This window comes from Mauremys reevesii, linkage group 4 (assembly GCF_016161935.1).
Source record: "Mauremys reevesii isolate NIE-2019 linkage group 4, ASM1616193v1, whole genome shotgun sequence".
Lineage (NCBI taxonomy): Eukaryota > Metazoa > Chordata > Testudines > Geoemydidae > Mauremys > Mauremys reevesii.
In genome coordinates, this window is record NC_052626.1 from 57,437,676 (window position 1) to 57,459,792 (window position 22,117).

General features: G+C 41.1%; 1 protein-coding gene across 2 annotated transcripts in view; it reads right to left on the minus strand.

Moving 5' to 3' along the window:
- The window catches only part of AVEN (apoptosis and caspase activation inhibitor), a 193,395-nt gene that overhangs the window by 132,300 nt on the left and 38,978 nt on the right, over positions 1–22,117 (minus strand). For both annotated transcript variants that reach the window (XM_039536205.1, XM_039536204.1), the window contains one exon: positions 20,649–20,841. In XM_039536205.1, coding sequence (XP_039392139.1) covers positions 20,649–20,841 — 193 coding nt within the window. The remainder of the gene's footprint in view (positions 1–20,648; positions 20,842–22,117) is intronic.

Below are 22,117 nucleotides of genomic sequence, written 5' to 3' on the forward strand. Positions count from 1 at the left end.
CATGTGGCTCCTCTCCAACTTTTGACCCAAGGGAACTACTGTGTGCATGGAGCATTTGGGGACAAGAGGAATTTTCTCCCAAAAGAGATGTGCTATGTGCTGCTATACTACACCAGAAGACCAGTTCAGAGAAGCATGCTTAGCATTTGAATGGGAAAGCAATGAGGTTGAGGTATTTCTCAGAGTAAATTCCTGTGAAAGTCAGTTTCACAGCCTTGAGCCAGCTCCCAAAAAGATTCTGTCTCTTGCACAGATGAAATTTACTGTTGTAGCAGAGTGTCTCACAAGAAAACTAGAATCATTCATAGGGGTTGAGGACCCAGAGGCTCTCTTTTAGTTATCCTGAACCCAGGTCACATAGGAACTTGAAAATAAGGACCTACTCAAAATTTAAACACAATATTCTACAGGAAGTCAGTGCAGGAAATGTGCTTATGCTAACCCATGCTTCTCTGGAAGCAAGTGGCTGCATTCTGTACCTGCTGTAGTTTTCTCAGCACTACATTATTGTATTCATTTCAGGGATGATATTATTGGTTTCACAATCCACATTATCTGCACTGAATTCAAGCCCACACAGACTGCATTGCTATAGACCAGGCATGAAGGCACACATTAGTGAGGCCACGCTATAATCTTCAAGGATGGGACAGAGAGCCCCAGCCACTTGGAAAGGGTAAATGCATTGTTCATACATACTGCTATGTAAGAAATTGAAAAGAACTCTACACTTCAGATTGACTTGTGAAGTTGCGCCTCCTTTTTGATCAAAGACTGCTATCTGCAATATGGTTGCAAGCTCTTAGAACTCTTTTCCTCTGACTACCAAGCATAACTTCCATCTTGCTAAGATTGAGCTTCAGCCAAAATTACCTTCAATCTGTGATGATTTCAGCCAGCAACTGGTTTAGTTCGGTGTCAGTGGTGTTATTCAATATTGTGGAGGTCAGATACATGTGTAGCATCTGCATATTGCTGACATTAGAATCCATCAAATCTCCCTGTATTTTCTGGTGGATGCATATAAATGTGGCCACGACCTGGGGGTGCACGACGGGACAGATTCTAATAGAACTCCATGAGAGAGGAGTGTGGTGGCAGAACTGCTGTTTCCCATCACCACCTCTCTTGGGGACCTCTCCTAGAAAGAGTCCATCCATTTCAATACACTTCCTTGAACCTTTGCCACTTTTCTCAGGTGGAAAATCAGGAACTTGTGAGACTATGTCTGGAAGGCTTCACACAATGCCTATGCTAAACCTTTCCTTGAGATAAACTAAAGACTTCTGTTTTCAGGACTCAGTCTGGCACATTTCCCTACCATTAAATTTACTAATAAAAATCAAATCAATTTCTCTTCTATTACCACTGGGCTATTAGCTTCCAATAATACTTAGCTTTTTGGCAGCTCAATTTTACCAGCATTTTCCTCAGTGGAAAGCTAACCACGTGTCTCAGGTCCAAATGTCCTTACTATTGGCACCATCAATAATAACCTCTGGTTTCACAACGTAAAAATCTCAGTTGTTACAATGATGTCTTTATGTCAAACAACTTCATCTTGAATTGGATTTCTTTTCCCTTAATTGCCTACACTTTGGGTATGTCCACACTACAAAATTACGTTGAATGTATAGAAGTCGGTTTTTTAGAAATCGTTTTTATACAGTCGATTGTGTGTGTCCCCACACAAAATGCTCTAAAACAGTGTCGCAGGTGGTTCTGGGTACATATCGTCAGGCCCCCCTCTCCCTCCCTCCCTCCGTGAAAACAAGGGCAGACAATCATTTTGTGCCTTTTTTCCTGGGTTACCTGAGCAGATGCCATACCACGGCAAGCATGGAGCCCGCTCAACTCATCGTCACCGTACGTCTCCTGGGCACTGGCAGACGTGGGACTGCATTGCTACACAGCAGCAGCTCATTGCCTTTTGGCAGCAGACGGTGCATTATGATTGGTAGCCATCGTCGTCATATTCCTGGGTGTTCTTTTAGCCGACCTCGGTGAGGTCGGTCAGGGGCGCTTCGGCAGACATGGGAGTGCCTCAGCCAGGTCATTCCCATCTTCTACCGAGCACCCAGGAGATGACGATGGCTAGCACTCATACTACACCATCTTCTGGCGAGCAGCCAGGAGATGATGATGGTTAGCAATCGTAATGCAGCATCTTCTGCTGAGCACCCAGGAGATGACAATGGCTAGCAGTCATACTGCACCATCTGCTGCCAGCCTAAGATGTAAAAAATAGATGGAGAGGATCAAAACAAGAAATTGACCTGATTTGTTTTGTGAAATCAACGGCCTGATAAACCCAGGGTTTTGAGTTCAATCCTTGAGGGAGCCATTCTGTGTGACAGTTGTTTGCGTTTTTCCTTGATGAAAAGCCACCCCTTTTGTTGATTTTAATTCCCTGTAAGCCATGTCGTCAGTCGCCCCTCCCTCCGTCAGAGCAACGGCAGACAATTGCTTCGCACAAAACCAGGCGAGGAGGCAACGGCAGTGTGGTGACGAGAGGGACATGGTCATAGATTTCTCACAAAGTACGGGCCGGGCAATGTGCCCCGGCAATGTGCACATCATGCTGATGAGCTCTGCAAACATGCTGGCCAAACAGGAAATGAAAGTCAAAAGTTCGCGGACCTTTTCCTGTCTACCTGGCCAGTGAATCTGAGTTGAGCGCGCTGTCCAGAGCGGTCACAATGGAGCACTCTGGGATAGCTCCCGGAGGCCAATACCATCGAATTGCATCCACACTATGCCAAATTCGACCCGGCAAGGCCGATTTCAGTGCTAATCCCCTCGTCGGAGGTGGAGTAAAGAAATCGATTTAAAGATCCCTTTAAGTCAAAAAAAAGGGCTTCATCCTGTGGACAGGTCCAGGCTTAAATCGAGGTAACGCTGCTAAATTCGACCTAAAGTCGTAGTGTAGACCAGGCCTTTATAACTGCTTTATCTTAGGGTAACCCTAACTCAAATCTGCAGCACAGTTAAGTACAAGTACACCTCTACCCCAATACAACGTGGTCCACTTATGTTTGGCTAAAGCATCTTCCGCTAATCCCCCGGGCCACTCTGGGACTGCGGGGCCCCCAAAAGTGCCCTCCCACAGCTCCTGCACCCCAGACCCTGGGTGGGGGGAGCCCCTGACCGCCCCCGAGACCCTCTGCCCCTTATCGAACCCCTCGGCCCCGGCCTGGCCCGGCACCCTTAACACGCTGCTCAGAGCGGCGTGTCAGACCTTTGCCGCCTTGTATGTGAACCCATGTTATATCGGGTCGCATTATATCGGGGTAGCAGTGTACAGGTATTCAGCAATAAAAGACAGCATGTCACGGTAAGCTTTCAACCAAGGTCTTCAAAAGAAGCAGTGGGAGGTGGAGGACAACATTATTGTTTTCACAATCCACATTAGCAGCAGTGAATTCAGAAACATCACACTTTCATGTACTGAGATGGTGAGTGTACACTGCCAAAGCAAGGTCATCTGATTCATATGCCAGTAACGGATGAAAATGAGTCAGAGTCAAACAAATCATATTTTCTTCCCACTTCCTTTTGTTATCAATCAAGCACTTCTATACAGAATCTCTTACTTTTAAAAAGTTTCTTTAGTCTAGTGTCGCCAACTCTCACAATTTAATTGCAAGTAATGCAATTGTCTACTGTATTGAGGCCTTATTGAATTTCCGGGAGGCAGGCGGGCCCATCTACTTGTGCCCATCTGCATCTAAAAGCCCCTCCCCCAGCCTTGCAGGAGAAGCCACTGGACCCAGGACCCAACTGAATTTGGGGGACAACTAAGGAATGATAGGGATGGGAGTGGAGGTCACAGGTTCAGAACTAGGGATCTAGAGGAGGACACCAAGCAGAGAACCCCATACAGCGCCCACTGCTCCTCAAAGCTGTTTAGGGAGCCAGCAGACACTGCCCAGAGGAACTCTGCCCGGATGCGTGAGATCAGAGAGCAACAGAAATAGGCCCCATAGTCACAGAGCACCCCCTTGTCCAGCATCCTCCTCCTGGTATTTTAGATGGCCACTTTGGCCAGGGCCAGGAGGCGGCTGAGGTCTCACGACTTCGTGGGGCCACGGACAGGGTGTGCAAATATACTTTAGTGTGGGGAAAAATGCAGACAGAACCTCAACAGGAGATTCTGGAGGAGCCATAATAGGGGCTGCAAACTGGTGCATTCTAGATAGGCGTGTGCCAGGTTCTTCCTCATGCTGCTAAAGAGGCAGGCGTAAGGGATGGGGGTGAACCACGCCAGGTACACAACCGCGCTCATGGCTCCATGAAGAAGCTGCCAACTGATAGCCCCGGCGGCCCGTGGGACCAGAGTGGAATAGAGGCTGGCCCATCGGGGTTCCTCACTCTCTACAGGTAATAGATAGCCCCATCACTTGGTATCACGAAACAACACGTGGGTGAGGAAGTGAAACATGTGGAGCATGAGCATATAAAGTTGTTCCCTTGGCGTGGTTTGGAAGTGAACCAGCTGCAGGGCGTGCAGCCAGTTTGGGTTATAAAGGGGGGAGGAATCTGGGGGGGGGGGGGTTAACAGGAAAAGGGCATTTGGAAAAAGCTATTTATTTACAGTTTTACTCCTTTATATGCATGGAAGAAGTCAGGTTTCAACCAAACCTCCCACTACTGATACTCAGCCATCATTCATAAATATTAGGAGTAGAATGGTGAGGTGGAGGTTGTTTTTTACTGGGGCCTGTAAGAGTATATCTACACTGCAATTAAAAACCCGCAGGTGGCCCATGCCAGCTGACTCGGGCTAAGGGGATGTTTATCTGTGGTGTAGACATTCGGGCTCAGGCTGAAGCCTGGGCGCTTGGACCCTGCATGGTGGAAGTATCCCAGGGCTCGGGCTGCAGCCTGAGCCCAAATGTCTACATTGCACTTAAACAGCCCCTTAGCCCGAGCCCAAGTCAGCTGGAATGGATCAGCTGGGGGTGCCTAATTGCAGTGTAGACATACTGTTCAAGATGGGACCACAGTGGGCTCAGCTTCTAACTTGACGAAAAAAATCAATGTGATACAGGAAAAGCATGTATTATAAGATAGACCTTACAAAGAAAAACATTAAAAACAGAGAGCCAAAACCAGAGATAATGTGTATTTATGTTATTACAGATAAAGTACCCTAACTGCATCAGCACATTAGACATATAAAAGACAAGGTCCCTGCCCTGAAAAGCTTGCATTCCAATTCAGATAATTACAAAAAAGATGAAAGTGGAAAAATGGCTCAGTATCAGAAGGCTAACTAAATAGAAGCAGTAGGTTTTAAGGAGAGATTTGAAAGGGAGGAACATCAATTGAAACACAGAGGGTGTGTGATCCAAGGTCAACATGAAAAAATACGAAGTTCAGAATATAAAAGAGAAAGAAGGGGGAATTTAAGGACAGGAGCTAAGAAGAAAATAAGGAGGAAATGGGAATATAGGAGAAAATGACACCGAAGATGTAGGTGGGACAGACATGTGAAGAGCTTTGAAAATGAATACTAGAATTTTGAACCTGTTTCAGAAAAAGGATAAAAGACAAGCTGACAGATGAAACAGAGTCAGAGCAACAGAAGATGAAGATGGGTTGGGTGGGGTAAACAGTCAGAGGCAGAAAGGACAGGAGGAGCAGGCAACACTAGTCAAGATGTGAGATGACCAAGGCATGGACCACAATTTTAATCTCTGAGAAAAGGATTGGATTTTGAGATATTGTAAAAGGAAGAAGAGACAGAACTTAATGAGAGAAGTGGAGAACAAAGAAGTCAAAGCTTGTATCAGGGTGTCAAGTCAGGGTGAATGAAGGAACTGTAGTGGTCAAGAGTAAAAAGGGACTGAGGAGGAGAGATTTTAGGAGGAAAGATAAATAGCTCTACTTTTAATATCTTTGAATTAAGTATCAGAGGGGTAGCCGTGTTAGTCTGGTTCTGTAGAAGCAGCAAAGAATCCTGTGGCACCTTATAGACTAACAGATGTTTTGCAGCATGAGCTTTCGTGGGTGAATACCCACTTCTTCGGATGCAAGCAGTGGAAATTTCCAGGGGCAGGTGTGTATATATAAGCAAGCAAGAAGCAGGCTAGAGATAACGAGGTTAGATCAATCAGGGAGGATGGGGCCCTGTTCCAGCAGCTGAGGTGTGAAAACCAAGGGAGGAGAAACTGGTTCTGTAATTGGCAAGCCATTCACAGTCTTTGTTTAGTCCTAAACTGATGGTGTTAAATTTGCAAATGAATTGGAGCTCAGTTTACACCAATGTAATTCTACTGAATTCAGTGGAGTTACTCCCGATTTACCTCAGCGTGAGATCAGAATCAGGCCCACTGAGACCCTGAAACCATGGCACAATATTCAATGAAAAACATATTGGTGACTGAATCTTCAAAAGGGAAAAAAAATTCAGAAAGTGTAACGTGTAAGTGCTTTCAGAGACAGATTAGGGGTGTTTGGGGCCCAGGGCCAGAGTAAGTGGGGGCCCCTCCACACCCATTCCACCTTTTCCTCCTCCACCCTCCACCCCAGTGCTCCTGCCAAGGAGCTGGGTCAGAGTGTGGGGGCTTGTCCTGCCTGCCCTGCCTGCAGGAATACCGAGTGGACGGGGAACAGGGGTGCCCATTTTTCCGAGGAGGGCCCGGACACAGGCCCCACTGACCCAATGGCTAATCTGCCACTGAGTGCTTTAGAATAAAAGCCAGTATAATAAAGGTATGGAGATTAAAAGTGGAAAAAGCTTACCACAATTTACTTCAATGGGGCCAGGATTTCATCCTTTTACTCTATGAATCTCACATTACTCAATTCTGATCATTAGTGTATACAGAAAATAACTGTGCATTGCCAAAACCTTTCAATTATTTCCTTTTATTATTATTAATCATTTATGTTATGGTAGCATCTAAGGACCAATCAGATCTGGGCCCAATTGTGCTAGATATTGTACAAACATAGGGTAAGTACATTCATAACAACTGCTGGGGGAGAGGGAAACTGGCATTCAGAATTTAATTTTAAAAAGCTACTTTACTGTCTGCCTTCTTACTCTCAATTTCCACACCTATCTCTAATTAAGGACATAAAAACAGGCATAAATTAATAGTGACTAACAAAAGATTATGTAAAATGATTGAACAAAAGAGAGCCTACTATGTAAATGACTGCCTTCTACAAAAAACAGTCCCAAATGTGCTTAGTTATTTGGTGAATTTAGTAAATTCTGTAGCAACATTAATTTGTCTTTTGCCCAGAAAATACCCTTCATTCACATCCCTGACCCTGCCCTGACAAACATACAAAGCTAAACATCAATTATTAGGCAGTGGGACCTGACAGGGTTTTGCACTCAGATGCCAGCTTGTTCTGAGGGGTTCCGCCATAACATCTGAAATTGGTAGGCAATCAAACTTTTGCTGCTATACCCCAATGCAGGGGTGGGCAAACTTTTTGGCCCAAGGGCCACATCGGGGTTGCACAACTGTATGGAGGGCTGGGTAGGGAAGGCTGTGCCTCCCTAAACAGCCTGGCCCCCGTCCCCTATCCATCGCATCACACTTCCCACCCCGACTGCCCCCCTCAGAGCCCTCAACTCATCCAACCCCCCCCTGTCCTTGTCCCCTGACCGCCCCCATTCAACCCCCCTGCTTCCTGCCCTCTGACTGCCCCGACCCCTATCCACACCCCCGCCGCCTGACAGCCCCCAGGACTCCCACCCCATTGCCAACCACCCTCTGCTCCTCATCTCGGCCACCCCCTCCCGGGACCCCCCCACCCCTAACTGCCCCCCGGGATCCCACCCCCTTATCCAACCCCTCCTGCTCCCTGTCCCCTGACTGCCCTCCAGACCCCTATCCATATCCCCCCGAAAGGCCCCTGGGACTCCACTCCCAACCCGCCCTGTTCCCCATCCCCTGACCGCCCCCTCATCCAACCTCCCCCTCCTCCCTGACTGCCCCCCAGAACCTCCCGCTCCCTTACGCAACCCCCCTGCTCCCCGTCCCCCTTACTAGCAGCAGGAGCTCGCAGCCGGGACACCCGTCCAGAGCCAGCTGCGCTCTCCACGCTGCCCAACGGGAGCAGTGGGCCAGAGTACCTCCCCCGTGGCGGCATGGCTGCGGGGCAGGGGAGACAGCAGGGGAGGGGCCAGGGACTAGGCTCCCTGGCCGGGAACTCAGGGGCCAAGCAGGATGGTCCGGCAGGCTGTAGTTTGCCCGCGTCTGCCCTAATCGTATGGAACTCACTCACTTCTGAAATATGGCCCATTTCACCTCTCCCCACCTAAAAGCTTATTTTTTCCAGAGATGTTTTTGAATTACTACCACTGTTGTTTTATTGTTTTGTACTTTTTGCTTTTGTTTTCTCACAATGTCTATAATTTTGTTGAGGTATAGAGTTATTTTATTAATGAATGAGAAATTGTTTTTATGACTGTTGTTGAGCACCCTGAGCGCTTTTGCAGCAGTTACTTAATAAATAAATATACAATTTTTACTAATGGTTTATGTTCCTTAAAGTTCAGACACCAATGTTGCTGTGAAATGAACAGCACAATGTACTGACCTGTAGGTGATCTCACCTACTCTGGTTGTTGCAGTGGTAATGGATCTAGGAATCCTAAAGCAAAAAAAAAGGAAGTATGGTGTGTCTATGGCACATGTCAATTCTTATAACTGTATTCCAATACAGTCATCTTATAGTGTGATGGTGTTTTTGCTCTAATAAGGGTGAGTGCATGGATTCACAGTGTTCTTTTCTGTATGCAAGAAAAAAGAATACATTTCTAAGGAAAATCCAACTAGTAGTTTAAAAATCTGGCATTTCCTATTGTTAGACTGTGATAAAAAGGACAGTTTATTTGATAGGACAAAAAGGATACTTTTATGTGGTATCAGGAAGTTAGAGAGACAATACTGAGGAGGCAGAAAACCAGCTTACAGTAATGCCAAGTCTTGAAATTTTTTCAAGGTTTGTTTTAAAAAAATGTTCTCATGAATTTCAGATTTCTGCTTTCATTTTGTGAAGTCCTGTCTTTATATAAAATGGGCACCACCTCCCATGACTGCCAGTGTACCTGAAGCCATTGGCTGCCCTTAGCAAGATAGCCACCATGACTATTTGACCTTTGCAGGCGAGGGTGCCCTCAGCAAAGATGGAAAACATCTCCCAGAAGCCAGGCTACCCTGAGAGAAGATGGTGGCTCCTTAGTCACCATGTGATGGCCAGGGAAAGGACAACAACATTTAGAGGTGCTGGGAGTTGAATAGAGAGAACAGCAGGAAGGGGGGACTGTGTTAGAGAACAGGACAGGAAACAATGAGGAGTCAGTAGGCTATGTGGGAAAGGGGTGCAGTGACAGAGAAAGAAAACGTGTGGAGGAAGATGAGACTGAGGGAAAAGAAAGGAAATATGGTGAGGAGTAAATGTGTGGGACAAGAGACTGCTGGGCAGCATTTGAATGAAGCAGCTGCCTATCCTGTCTAGCTAGGGAAGAGGATATAGAAGGATAGAATGTTGGACTCCCATGCCCCGGGAAATGGAGGAAGGAAGTGGAGTTCAGACCAACTGGCAAACATGGAGGTCTTCAGTTTTGTACATATATTGAAGGTTGAATTTTGAACTCGAGACAATCTCAAGTGGCTTCCCCAAAGGTGAAAAATATCAAAATACGGCAAAAAAAAGTGATTTTTTTTTAAATCTCATTATTGTTGTGGGTTTGGATTCATTACTTTTTAACATTTGTGGTTGGAAATATGGACCTTGGAGCTGATGAACAATAGTTCTTCAGTGGTCTAGAGCATTTCCTAACCATATTGGCACTTCAAGAGAAGAGAGATAAGATCAAATATATGCAATTCAATATAGATTTAAGTTATGCCAGCATTTAAAAAAAATACAGAAAAGAATCTGTTTAGATCACTGGGAGAGAAGCATATTCGCATTCTAAGTCAGGGCAATACTGTCCTTTTGCTAAAAATCTCTTTTTCATATATCTGAGTGCTCTGTGAGATTCTCTTTGTTGCTATGTCTTACAGCTAACGCAGTCTGCTTTACTGACATGGAACAATTTTAGTTTTCTTGTGACTCATCTTAAAGATAAATTGTCCTAGCATATTAAATGTATCACTAAAAGGAAGTTAAAGCAAATAGCCTTTTTCTGATGGCACCTGTTCCCTTGCCTAAGCCTTAATGCTCAGGCAAGTTACCAGAAAATTGTTAACCAAGACTTGCTTGTCTAATTTGTGTAAGAAATCAGAATTCTCCAGTTTAATGCTTCTGTTGCTCTAGGACTTCTCTGATCTATAGGAAGAACTGCATGAGTAAAAACTAAGGCATAAAATTAGGAAATGGGAAAATCTTGCACGAAAATAGCAAATCATATTGATTCTTCAGGGCATAAACAATTTTTAAGAGCAGGCATATAAAACAATAAATATCTGTGGCACTTAGTATACAGTACATTGCCAATAACCCAAGCCAACAATGAATAAGGCAGCACTGCAGAAATAATGTGTACATAAGGATGAACAGGTTTTGAACTACACTCCAGAGCAACATGAGAACACAGTTTCTCTCTTTACCATTTCTATTCTTTTTTGCTTGAGCAATTTTTTTAATGAAAAATATAAAGAAAATCAATTCTCTGTTCATGTTATAAGTTTTCCTATTAGGGTGGCCAACCTTCTAATTTGTGAAAACCGGACAATGAGCAAAGGAACCTCACTCCGCCCCCTACTGCACCTCTTCCCCTGAAGCCCCGCCCCCTGCTCCGCTTCTTTCCCTCGAGGTTCTGCCACCCACTGCTCCACCCTCGCTCATTGCTCTCTCCACCTCCCTCCCCCTGAGCAGGATTCTAGGAGTGAAGGGGTGACTGGAGCAGGATGGGGAAAGGAGAGCTGCGCCCAGAGCAGGACGGTAGAGTCACCAGTATCTCTCTCTGCCGGAGCCATTCCTGAGTGCTCCTCTAGGCTCCAGCAGCAGCTGCTGCTCTTCCTGCCTCCTGGTAAAAGTGATGTGATCTTATTTTAAATCAAGGTCTGTTTTTTCAGATGGTGAGAAGGCAGCCAACAGTAATTTTACTGGACATAATCCTATGGTGGTTATAAAACCAAACAATTTCTCTTTAACCTGACAGTTTCTTATTCTTAAAGTTCTTTTGGCTGGATTATGCACAGCCAACTCTAAAAACAGAACAAAACACACAAACACTGCATTGTCACAATTCTATTTTCTATCTCAGCACCTACCATTCAGCAGTGGAGACATAATCTTACTAAAGCATGGCAAATCGGTGGAGCATTTTTCAGTTGTTGTGGTGGTAGTAGTAGCTATTGTCTTGAAAGAAAAGGGCTCAGCTCCCAAGAGACAAATAGTAACATTTTAATTGGCTCAGTAATAAGCAACTTGATCACTTATCTCTAGCTAAAACATTTATTCACCATCAAGAACCTAATGAAGGATCAAAATCTATATTTGGTCACTTAAGACAGATTAGAATGAAGGCAGTTACTGAAAACGTGGCAAGATTCTTCTAACAAAGTAAGATTATTCTATCATTTCCACTTCTTTTGTTCCTTCTGCTTGAACAGAGTTTTTACTAGATTGGTTCAAGATATATTCCCTGAAGGCTCCACAATGGATTTGTAGTTTATTTCAGCTAGGAGCCAGTACTAGGTAGAAAAAACTGTTGTCTTACTATTTTAAAGTTAGTTTTAAATAACCTGTAGAAAATAAAAATAGCTAAATGGAATCTTACATGGTAATCAGAAAATGCTAAAAAGGAAAAAAATCTGAATGTTTTACAACTCTGATTATTGATCCAGAGATAAAGAAAAAAAATCAATGAACTGATGTACTGCTTTGACTTATAAATGTAGGCTCATTTAGTCCCAGCAATGCCAATATTATTAAATAGCTCCAAGGATTCCTAGAAACTAACAGAAGAGTGATACAAGAATTACACCAATATATGTTTACATGTGCTGTCCAAAGGAATAAATAATGTTACTTATTGTAAAATAAGTTCCAAGATCCTTCTAGCATTAACAACATTAAAAAGTTCTGCTTCTCATCTCCCCAGCCCCTTCCAGTTCTGCTATAACATTTTATGGCATTTTGAATTGAATCCATTATGCTATACTGGAATGCTGAACAGCAATATTTTAATGAGATAAGCCAATTCAAAATTATCAGCAATAGAAATAAAGATCAGTCTTTTCCATAAACCACTAAAAATAGCATCACCTTATTTTGAGTCTTCAGATATTAAAAGCTTTCACACAATAAATCATTAAAGAGAATGTGCACAGGAACACAACACACAAAATTTAACAAGGAACACTCAAATTATCAGTGCAAGTGAATGTACAGCTTGACTATATTAGAAGGCTTTTATATGCTGTAATGCCAACTTGCCTTACAGCGATATAGTTTTACACTCAGTTTGGATTTAATTAGCACAAGACAAGAGATTGTTGGAGTCTAAAAGGATATTAGCAGCAACACCATAGAAACTAAAACCATTTCTAACTATCCAAGGAATATATTACAAAAGTACTGCTTTGACTCAAGGCTGGAAGAATATTAAAAAATTTAAATCCAAGAGTTCCCCTTCACCTGTATGAAAAAACATGTTTTTCAGGGCAGCCCAATAATAATTAAATTAATACAGTATATTTTATAAAGATATAAATGCCTTTCTTAATATACATACTGTCCATCACAGAGAATAGCATACCTTATAAAAATCATTTCACTGAGTTCTAAACAAATAAATAAGAGAAAGGCTCCTGTTTCAATTTCCTGAACAGAATTGCAATGTGTCATAAAAAGTAATCATTTAACCAGAGAATTTAACAAACATTAACACCTTTGCAAATCTACAGGGAATGTTCATCATAAATCCTCATTTAATTAACTAATAAATGTTGACATTTAACTTTTTCATTAAGTTATATCAGGTCTAGAACACCAAACTGCTCCAATTTAAGTTATGACACCATCCTATTTTTTATGACAGCAACACACTCAGGTTTGAAATATATCTCATCAACAATCTTTTTCACCAATTTGTCAAATTATTCCACAATGTGGGACCAGGTGTTTTGATTTAGCCAGAATGTTCTAATAACCCATCCTCCGATAACAGTCTTACTGGTATCTAAAAATAACAGGCAGTCAATCACAATAGATTGACTTGTTAAAATTAGAACCAAGATACACCAAAATAACATGTTTTTACATAGCAATATTTAGTATATATGAAGAGCACTAAACTGGAAAGTCCCCTGAGAACATCACCCACTACTGGACCATTTCCTGCCATAGAGTGAGTATTGGCTGGCTACAGATGCAGCAAAATAAGAATAGAAAATGTATGTGCAAAGCTTCCATGCTGAAGTTTATGCTATAGTCATGACTATGCTAAAAAAATTCTAGCACTTCTGTCATTTTAGGGTATGTCTACACTACCCGCCGGAAAGTGATCGATCTGTTGGGGATCGATTTAATCGCGTCTAGTGTAGACGTGATAAAATTGATCCCCGATCGCTCTGCCGTCGACTCCGGAACTCCACCGCGGCGAGAGGCGGAAGCGGAGTCAATGGGGGAGCGGCAGCGGTCGACTCGCCGCTGTCCTCACAGCCAGGTAAATCAACCTAAAATACGCCAACTTCAGTTATGCTATTTGCATAGCTGAAGTTGCATATCTTTGGTCGACTCCCCCGCCCAGTGTAGACCTAGCCTTGGAAAAGACAAGTTTGATGTTACAGAATTAATAAGAAAATAGCTGAATTAACAATGTTACTGATTTCAGAATTCTGATGCTGTGGGTATGTGCAGGTCAAAGTATACTTTTATAGATATTCCTTTAACCTTTTTTGTTGTATTTTCTACATATTACATTCTTTTAAATGAAATTATTACATCTCTAAGTTTAACACAGAAAGCCAGACTAGCCATGTTTTTCATCCTTAAACTGAATAATGCCTCCTTCTACCTAACTTCATTTTCTTACTTCCCATGAAATAAAAGAGAAAAGAAGTTGACATTTCCTCTACCACTTTTATTGTTTAGTTACTGACAAGCAAATCTCCCTTGTTCCTCAGTTGCCCTGTAGCACCTCAGGGCATTTAAAATACATATATTTTGTCTGGAAGCAGTGGTGCTGGAACTAGGGGTACTGGGGATGCTGCCACACCCCTGGTTTGAAGTAGTAATAACAAACACCTAATACATGGTTTCCATCATCGGCACCCCCACTATAAAAATTGTTCCAGCACCCCTGTCTGCAATGTCTTTTCCTCAGAGTCAGCTCTAAACCAACATCCGCAGCATAGCAACAACAGTGTGTGCTGGAGATGCATTCTTTTGCAGGAGACATAATTCAACACCCTGCTCACCACTTGTGCTCATTAAATAATCTGTAGTACTTTATGCAGCGTGTTAGCCCCTACATCCTAGTCCCCTGCAGTTTCATTTGGCTACGTTATTCTTCCCATCTTGTCCTTAACTGTTATTTAGTGTTGCTTGATTGCTATTAAAACAGCTGCTGCCGTGCACCCTGAAATTGCTGTACTTATCCTGGTGTATAGCTTATAAAGCACTTTAGGATCATTTGGTATGAAAGGTGCTATATAAATATAAATGTAATATATTAATACACTGATTATAGAAAACAGATGTTGCCATCCAGGGACGTGCTAAGAATGACAGTAGAGTTAATCATAAAAAACCCTACCTATTTATATGAGTTCCTGTTCTATTTCAGGAGTGTTCATTTCATAAAACAGTACACATTTTTCTTCTATTCCAGCAATGGATAATTTTACTCATCCACCAATACCCAAACAATGTTATCTTCACTGCAAAGTCAAGAGCTCATATTAACAGCAAACACAAACAGAATTTCACTGCTAATTCTAAGTAAAGGTTCAATATTTTAAAATGAATTTTCCAGTCACTGTACTGAGCATATTTAATGATCCACTCCTTTTCCAGATATTAGCTACATGCTAGCATAATGATGCAGAAGACCAACAGACTTTCACCTCCAAGACCATACCCCAACCTCAGACCAGACCAAAATCATTCAGATAAGGTGCTACAATAGTTAAAAAAATTAATCTCTCTCATTCAGATATAAAAAAAGTAGAAAAAGTCACTCTTTCAATTATTGTTTGTTCCATTTATAAGTGTGTATAAGGAATATTCACAAACACATTTTTCCTTTATAACTCAATTTCTGCTGCTTTTCCCTCACATACTTATTGCTCCATTTAAAGCTCAAGAGAAGAGGGTAAAGTGCTTTGTGAAGAAATAACAATGTATGTTGATGATGAAAACACAAAATTAAAATCCACCTGTGAATGCACTTCTATATGTCCAAAAGGATTTTTTTTTCTCAAAGACTGCATGGTTAAACATAACATTCCTAACTTGAAAGTATTTCTTCACCAAGTCTCAAAGAAGAAAAGATGTTTTTCACTTTTGGAAATACAGTTCTAATTTAATCAAACAAATCACACAAAAAATTACTGAGTGATTCAACTTATGAAGCATGCCACAAAATTTGACACACAGTTTACTATACTCTGAGATTTTCATACTATACAGAATCTCAAACCTACGCTAAAATGTACACTAACTCCCACTTGTCAAAGGCTCTCTGTAAAGCTGACGGCAGTGAGAGAAATAGAATGGTTATTTAACTTACAGTAAACGTGGGTATTCAAGATGTTTTGTCCACAGGGATCCCACTCTAGGTGCACATGTGCCCCATGCATTCCAGATCAAAGTCTTTGGCCAGCAGCATCCACTGAGGCCACATCTGCATATCCTCTCACCCCTACTCCCCTGCACCCAAGGGCATTAAAGTGTAGAGCACAGTCCCGACCCACAGTTTGAGAACCGCTGCAGTATCCCAAAGCTAAAAGACTCTGCAGTAAGCAAGGAAATAGGACAGGTCATGGGATCCATCTTAAAATACCACAGTTAATGTAAAGTAAGTTACCATTCTTTGTATATTTGTCCACATGGACCCCTCTCTAATTTACTGGCCAACAGTTCTCTCTCTAGGAGGTGGGTGCCAGGAGTCCTATTTAAATACAAATTGCAGAACTTCCCTACCAAACTGGGCACCAGATCTAGTGGCTGCAACCCTCAAATAGAGCTGAATAAAAGTATTCACTAAGATCCAAGTGGCTGCCCTGCAAATTTCTGATATAAAATGTTCCTCAAGCATGACAAAGAGGGTGGTTGGGCCCTAGTAGAGTGTGCTTTAATATGAGACTGTAAAGCTAATTTATTTAGTTCAGAGGAGATCTTAATGCAATCTGAAACTCATTTCAGGAGTCTCTGAGTTGGATTAGCCTGCCCTCTAGACCTGTCACCAAATGCTACTAATAGTCTAGGTGACTTATGGAGAAGCTTTGTTCTATGGAACAAATAGTAGAGTAGAGGACTGCCATCAAGACACTGAGCGTGTGAAGTTTTGTTTCTAAAGAGATCAAATGGGTTTGGAGAAAAACACTGGAAAACATATATATTGATTCAAATGACACCACTTTGGGTAAGAATTTAGGATGGTGAAAATAGTATAGGGAGGGTCCTGCCCTTAACACCTGAATCACACTCACCCTTTGAGCAGAGGTAACAAAAATGCTTCCTTGATAAAGAGGTGGTAAAAGGAGCATGATAGTAAATGCTCAAAAGGAGGAGACCTATTAGGGCCAGGAGTACAATATTTAGGTTCCCAGGAGGGGAAAAGTCCCTCAGTGGGGGGAAAATACATGGATCAGACCTTTCAAGAACTTAATATAATAGGATGTGGGAATATATAAATGTTGAAATGGAGGGCAACAGCCAGATATCCTGGCTACACAAACCCTACCCAAGATAAATTAAAGTCCTAAATGTTTCAAAGATAATAGATAATCCAGAACAACAGGAATAGATAGATGTCTCTATATCTTAAAGGTCATGTTGTGTAGCCCAGAGCAAAAATAGCAGAAAAAGCATTTAGAAGGCCCATCACTTGAGGACACCGCCAGCTCACCGGAAGGGTGGGACTTGAAGCATGGTGACTTTCCCTCAGCCATGAGATCAATGCCACAGTATCAATGATCCTAGGGGTTTTCTATTTTATTTTTATTTTTTGCCAGCAGGCTAAATTAAAAAAAAAAAGTTAAGTACTAAACTAGCTAACTCTGACAGAAGCAAGCAGGTGGGCACTGCTAAGTTCTGTCTTGCTGCCATGACTGGGGTGCATGCACATCTGAGTGGGATCCATGTGGACACATATTTGAAGAACAATTACTTTGATTACCCCCGAAGTTTTCAAAGAAAATACAGGATTTGTTAATATGAGGAGGCAGTGAAAAACGTAAATCATCATGCAGAATGGAAAAGGCACTTTTCCCATGAAAAGTAATCTTCTTCGCCTTCTCTTCTACTTCCTCAGTACAAAGATGGGAGTCTCGATTCTCTGGTGTGTCTAACTCCCAGTGAGTGTATCCTGATTCTCTGCCTCACCTCACCTCAGCCCCTCTCAGGATAAAGCACGCTTAGGACTGCTTTAATATGCAGCAACTGGCTTTGTGCATTGCTATTCTGTACCCATGAAAGTTCACAGACTCAGGGCTGGGGGAAGGTAATATAGGAGCCAGCTCTACTAGCTTTACGCTCACCGGGGACTCCACCATGTTATGGAATCCTCCAGCTGAGTGTTTCCAATCAGTCTCCACTCAGTTTGTACTGTCAGGCGGTGAAAAGTGAGCACAGTGGAGCAAAGAAATTGCTCAAGAGCCAGTCAGAATAAATAAGGGGAGAATGGGGAGAGAATGTAAATTAGTACCTACCTGTAAAGAATAGGGAGAAACATATCTCTGTATAGTAGAGACTGTTAAGCAAGTTAGAGGGACACAGCAATGTCTGATAGGTAAATATAGCTGCCTGTATACTGCAACAAAACTATCACCCACTTGGGTAACTTTTCCACATTCTGCCCATATATGTAGGTACTACCTCAGAGAAATAATTGAAATGCAGAAATGATAAGGTGGGAAAAATTCTATTGCCCAGAACAAACAAGATCTCATTGCAACCTGGAAGTTGAAAGGACTTCTCAATTACAATAATCTGGGTTTCCACTAACATTATTAAAATAGAAATAAGTAAATCTTACAACTTCAGCATTTAGCAAGCACCTCAAAATTTGGTTAGACCAACAAAATACTTTCAAAGACTTTATGCAATTGTGTACAATTCTATTGCTTTTACAAAGATTCTAGCTCTGCTAAATTAAAATATAGAAACAGTACTGCAGATAGGTGCAGATTTACTTTTTTGTTCATCACATAACTCAGAAGCAACAAAAGCTCACAAGGAGCAGAATACTTAGGGATCAAATAATAATTCTACTGTGTAGAAAAACAATTTTTTTAAATAATAGAAATAATGACAGGACTTGATAAGCTTTTTCCTGACTTTTCTAGTGCTGACAAGAGGGTCAGAGGAATAATCATCCCAGACTACAAAGGAACAGTTTGTTTTTTCTAAATTAGTATAACAGAAGAAATAGGGACTAAAAATACTTCTGACATACTAAAAATATTACATATAAATTGTATATAAAAATGTTTGCTGATACCACAGCAAATATAAAGAAATTCAGAATGAAAACAGGTTACAGGATATAAAACATGATAAACTCTAAATTAGATTTAAAAAAAAATCTAAGGTGTTCCCTCGGGGGTACGTGAATGGTCAATAAACAGTCAGAAACCGGAAGATGAGTACTTGCGGCACCTTGGAGACTAACAAATGTATTTGAGCATAAAATTTGTTAGTCTCTAAGGTGCCAAAAGTACTCCGGTTCTTTTTGCAGATACAGACTAACACGGCTGCTACTCTGAAACCAGTCAGAAACTAGATTATTTTGTTTTAAAACAGGTACAAAACAAGCAACTTCAGTTTCTAGTCATTGGTTTCTCAATCTTTATGAATACAAATATAACTGGCAACTTGTGAATTCCTACCATGCTGTAAAACCGAACGTTTTATAATGCATACAAGGAATACTGAAATTATAATTTTCAATAACATACAATTAATTTAATAATCAAAAAGGCATTATAAGAACATGATCATATTCATTATGTCAATGCATTACTTTAATTTAAAAACCAGTTTAAGCAATCCTAGAGTATTTTTCATAAGCAATTCAGTTTACAGTTAAAGATCATCAAAGCTTATGAGCCCAAAATACAATCTACTTTTTCCCTTGTATCTCTTTGAGAACTCCATATCATTCTTTTGTAAGGGTTTTTTTTTCCCCCAAAGCAAATATTTCATTTGCTTCATTGGTGTTTCTTTTTACAAACAACAAACAACAACAACGCCAGCAGAACAGCAGTTGTGACGTGCCCTATATAATAAACTGGTGTCTATGCAAAATGAAGGACAAGGAATTGGTAAGTATTAAAAAGAATACTACACAGATTTTAAATTTCAGCCATTTAGAGAATTCACAAACCAAAAAACATGTTAATATAATTTTAAACAATACAAGTTGTTAGAAACTTAGTTCTTTGTAGTTTAGCTCTAAAAGTACACAGCACAAAAGAGAGATTTCTAACTGTAGTTTTAATACTATCACATAAGAAAAATGATGAAATAACATTACAATTTTTACTTAAACCCTAAACTCATAGGCATTCAACACCACAGACTAAATCATGCTAGCAACAATTGTTACTAACATGGTTCCCTGCTCAGTATAAAGAAAGATTTTTTTTTCCTGAAAACCATGTCATAACAGTGTTACTTAACAGTACTACCTGTTCCAACAACATTGAAATATGTTTTAGGTAAACCAGTGAAGGAAGCCAGGCTAGCACAATTGGCCATTAGCATGGTTTCAGCCTACTATGAACAGAGCCTCAGAGGTAAGCTGCCTCTCCATCATGCCCAGGTATTCTAGAGTATAAGATTTATTATTCTAAGATACCTGCTAACAGGACAGTAGCCACAAGGTCTTGTCAAAAGGAAGAGTGAAGATTAGACAAATTAAGCTCTGGAATAAGATGTACAGATCTCATTTTAACTAGACAGTGTTTGCTGCAATGTTGAGTGATCAAACTAAAGTAACTGGTTAAAAAAAATGAATAAAACTTGTAATTCAAGGCCTGATCCTGCAATCCTCAGTTAGGCAAAACTATTGATTTCTATGGGACTTCAGCGCAAGTAAGGACCACAAGGTTTGGTCCTTATGTATTTATTGTAGAACATTCCTAAGTTGTCCCTGCTGCCAATAGCTGGCAATACTAGGCATAATGAATCTGCATGTTAGTTTTCACAGCTTTTTCAAACCGTCCAGATAGTGCGTAACCTTTTACAGACCCTTCTACACTAGCACAGTTGCTCATCAATAAATTCATAATGCTGACTACCCCAAATGAAACAGGCATGGAAAACTCTTTCTGGAATAATTTTAAGTGATCCTAAACCCAATACTGGATTTAGTCAAGTGCATACAAGTAGCGATCCAAGCACTGTTCCAGAACCAAATCTAAGAGCTAAAGCTAGAGTTATGATGAAAAATGCAACTCATACATAACCAATACTTTATGTGATTTTCTCATCCTTACCTGCTGAGCTAAGCAGAACACTGAAGTCCGTTCCCCTCTGAGATTCTCCGCTTTCATTTTGTGTCTCTTTCTCAGCACCTTCACCTTCGTAACGGTTCCAGTTGGAAACTATCTTTCTTTTTGAATAGCCTCTCAGTTCATCCTTTTTTTCTTCTTGTGATTCAGGATCATCATCATCATCATCATCATCAGCCTGTGACATTTAAATGATGAGATAAATAAGTAAGATTCATCCAGCATTTAGCTTTTATACAAACATCTTCTGGATCCTCCACCCAAAATATTAAAGCCTGTACACACAAACAGGAAGTGGCAGCTCTAATTTTGGGTCATGGAATCATGACATGGAAGCGGTCAAGAGCCACTGCGATATACCATGGTGCCAATAACAGGAAATGTTTATGTACACATGTTCCACTATTTTGTATGAGCGTTTGGTAAATTATCTTTTCCCTCCTCTTAATCCCAAAGCATCAAATAAAAACCTCTAAAACAAGTTTAGGGAACTACCTCTTTTTCTGGTGATGTGGTGCCAGATCTGCATTGCTAGGAGCTAGTGCACAGCTATGATTTCAATAAAATAAAGATCCAATGTCCACCTGCCACGCTAACTGAGGAGAAGCCACCTGATCAATTCCTCTAGATTGAGTGGTTTGCTATGCGCAAGCAAACGTTTTGGGCTGAAATACCCAATATATAATCCAATCTAATACCCACTATTTAAAGATGAGGAGACATATTTCAATAGAAAACCATGCCTGGGCATGCTTTAGTAAGGTATTATTGCATTTTTTGGTTGGCTGATGGCCCTTGGCCAAATACACCCAATATAAATTGCCTTTACTATTGTTGCTTATCACTTCATTAAAGAATCTTCCAAAATTCAGACAAAGCAGACCCACCTCAGGCAACTCTAGCACCATAATTAGCTACCATACACAGAGCTGTCTGTACCATTTGTTCCTGACAAGCCATAATCAAAAGATGACCCTATGCTTCTTACTCCAGCCATGCCAGTTTCCAGAAAACTAGAATGGATTTAATTTCAGCTGAAAAAGAGAGATAACTCCAAATGAGATTCTATTTTTCAGGGTCTTTTTCCATCAGCTACTTTAAATACCTAAGTAAGTGCTCAAGTAAGCAGCGCACTGAAGTTAACATTTCATTTTGAGCTTTAAGAAATAAACCACAAAATTATCATAGTGTTAATGGGAGAGGTGCAGCCTAATTCTCTAGGTACGAGGCTGAAATTTACCTTTGAATGGATAAACTTTAAAAAATATAAATTTAGACTATTTACAATTCCAATATAGTGCTTCACAGATGTAATAATACATACAATAAAATACACAAATAATACATTCGCATGGTCTAAAAAAGGTTCTGCCACTAATTACATTTACAAATTCAACATTCACATTACTTTAACGTGTATTTTTATCTTCAAAACTACTGCTGATTTTATCAAA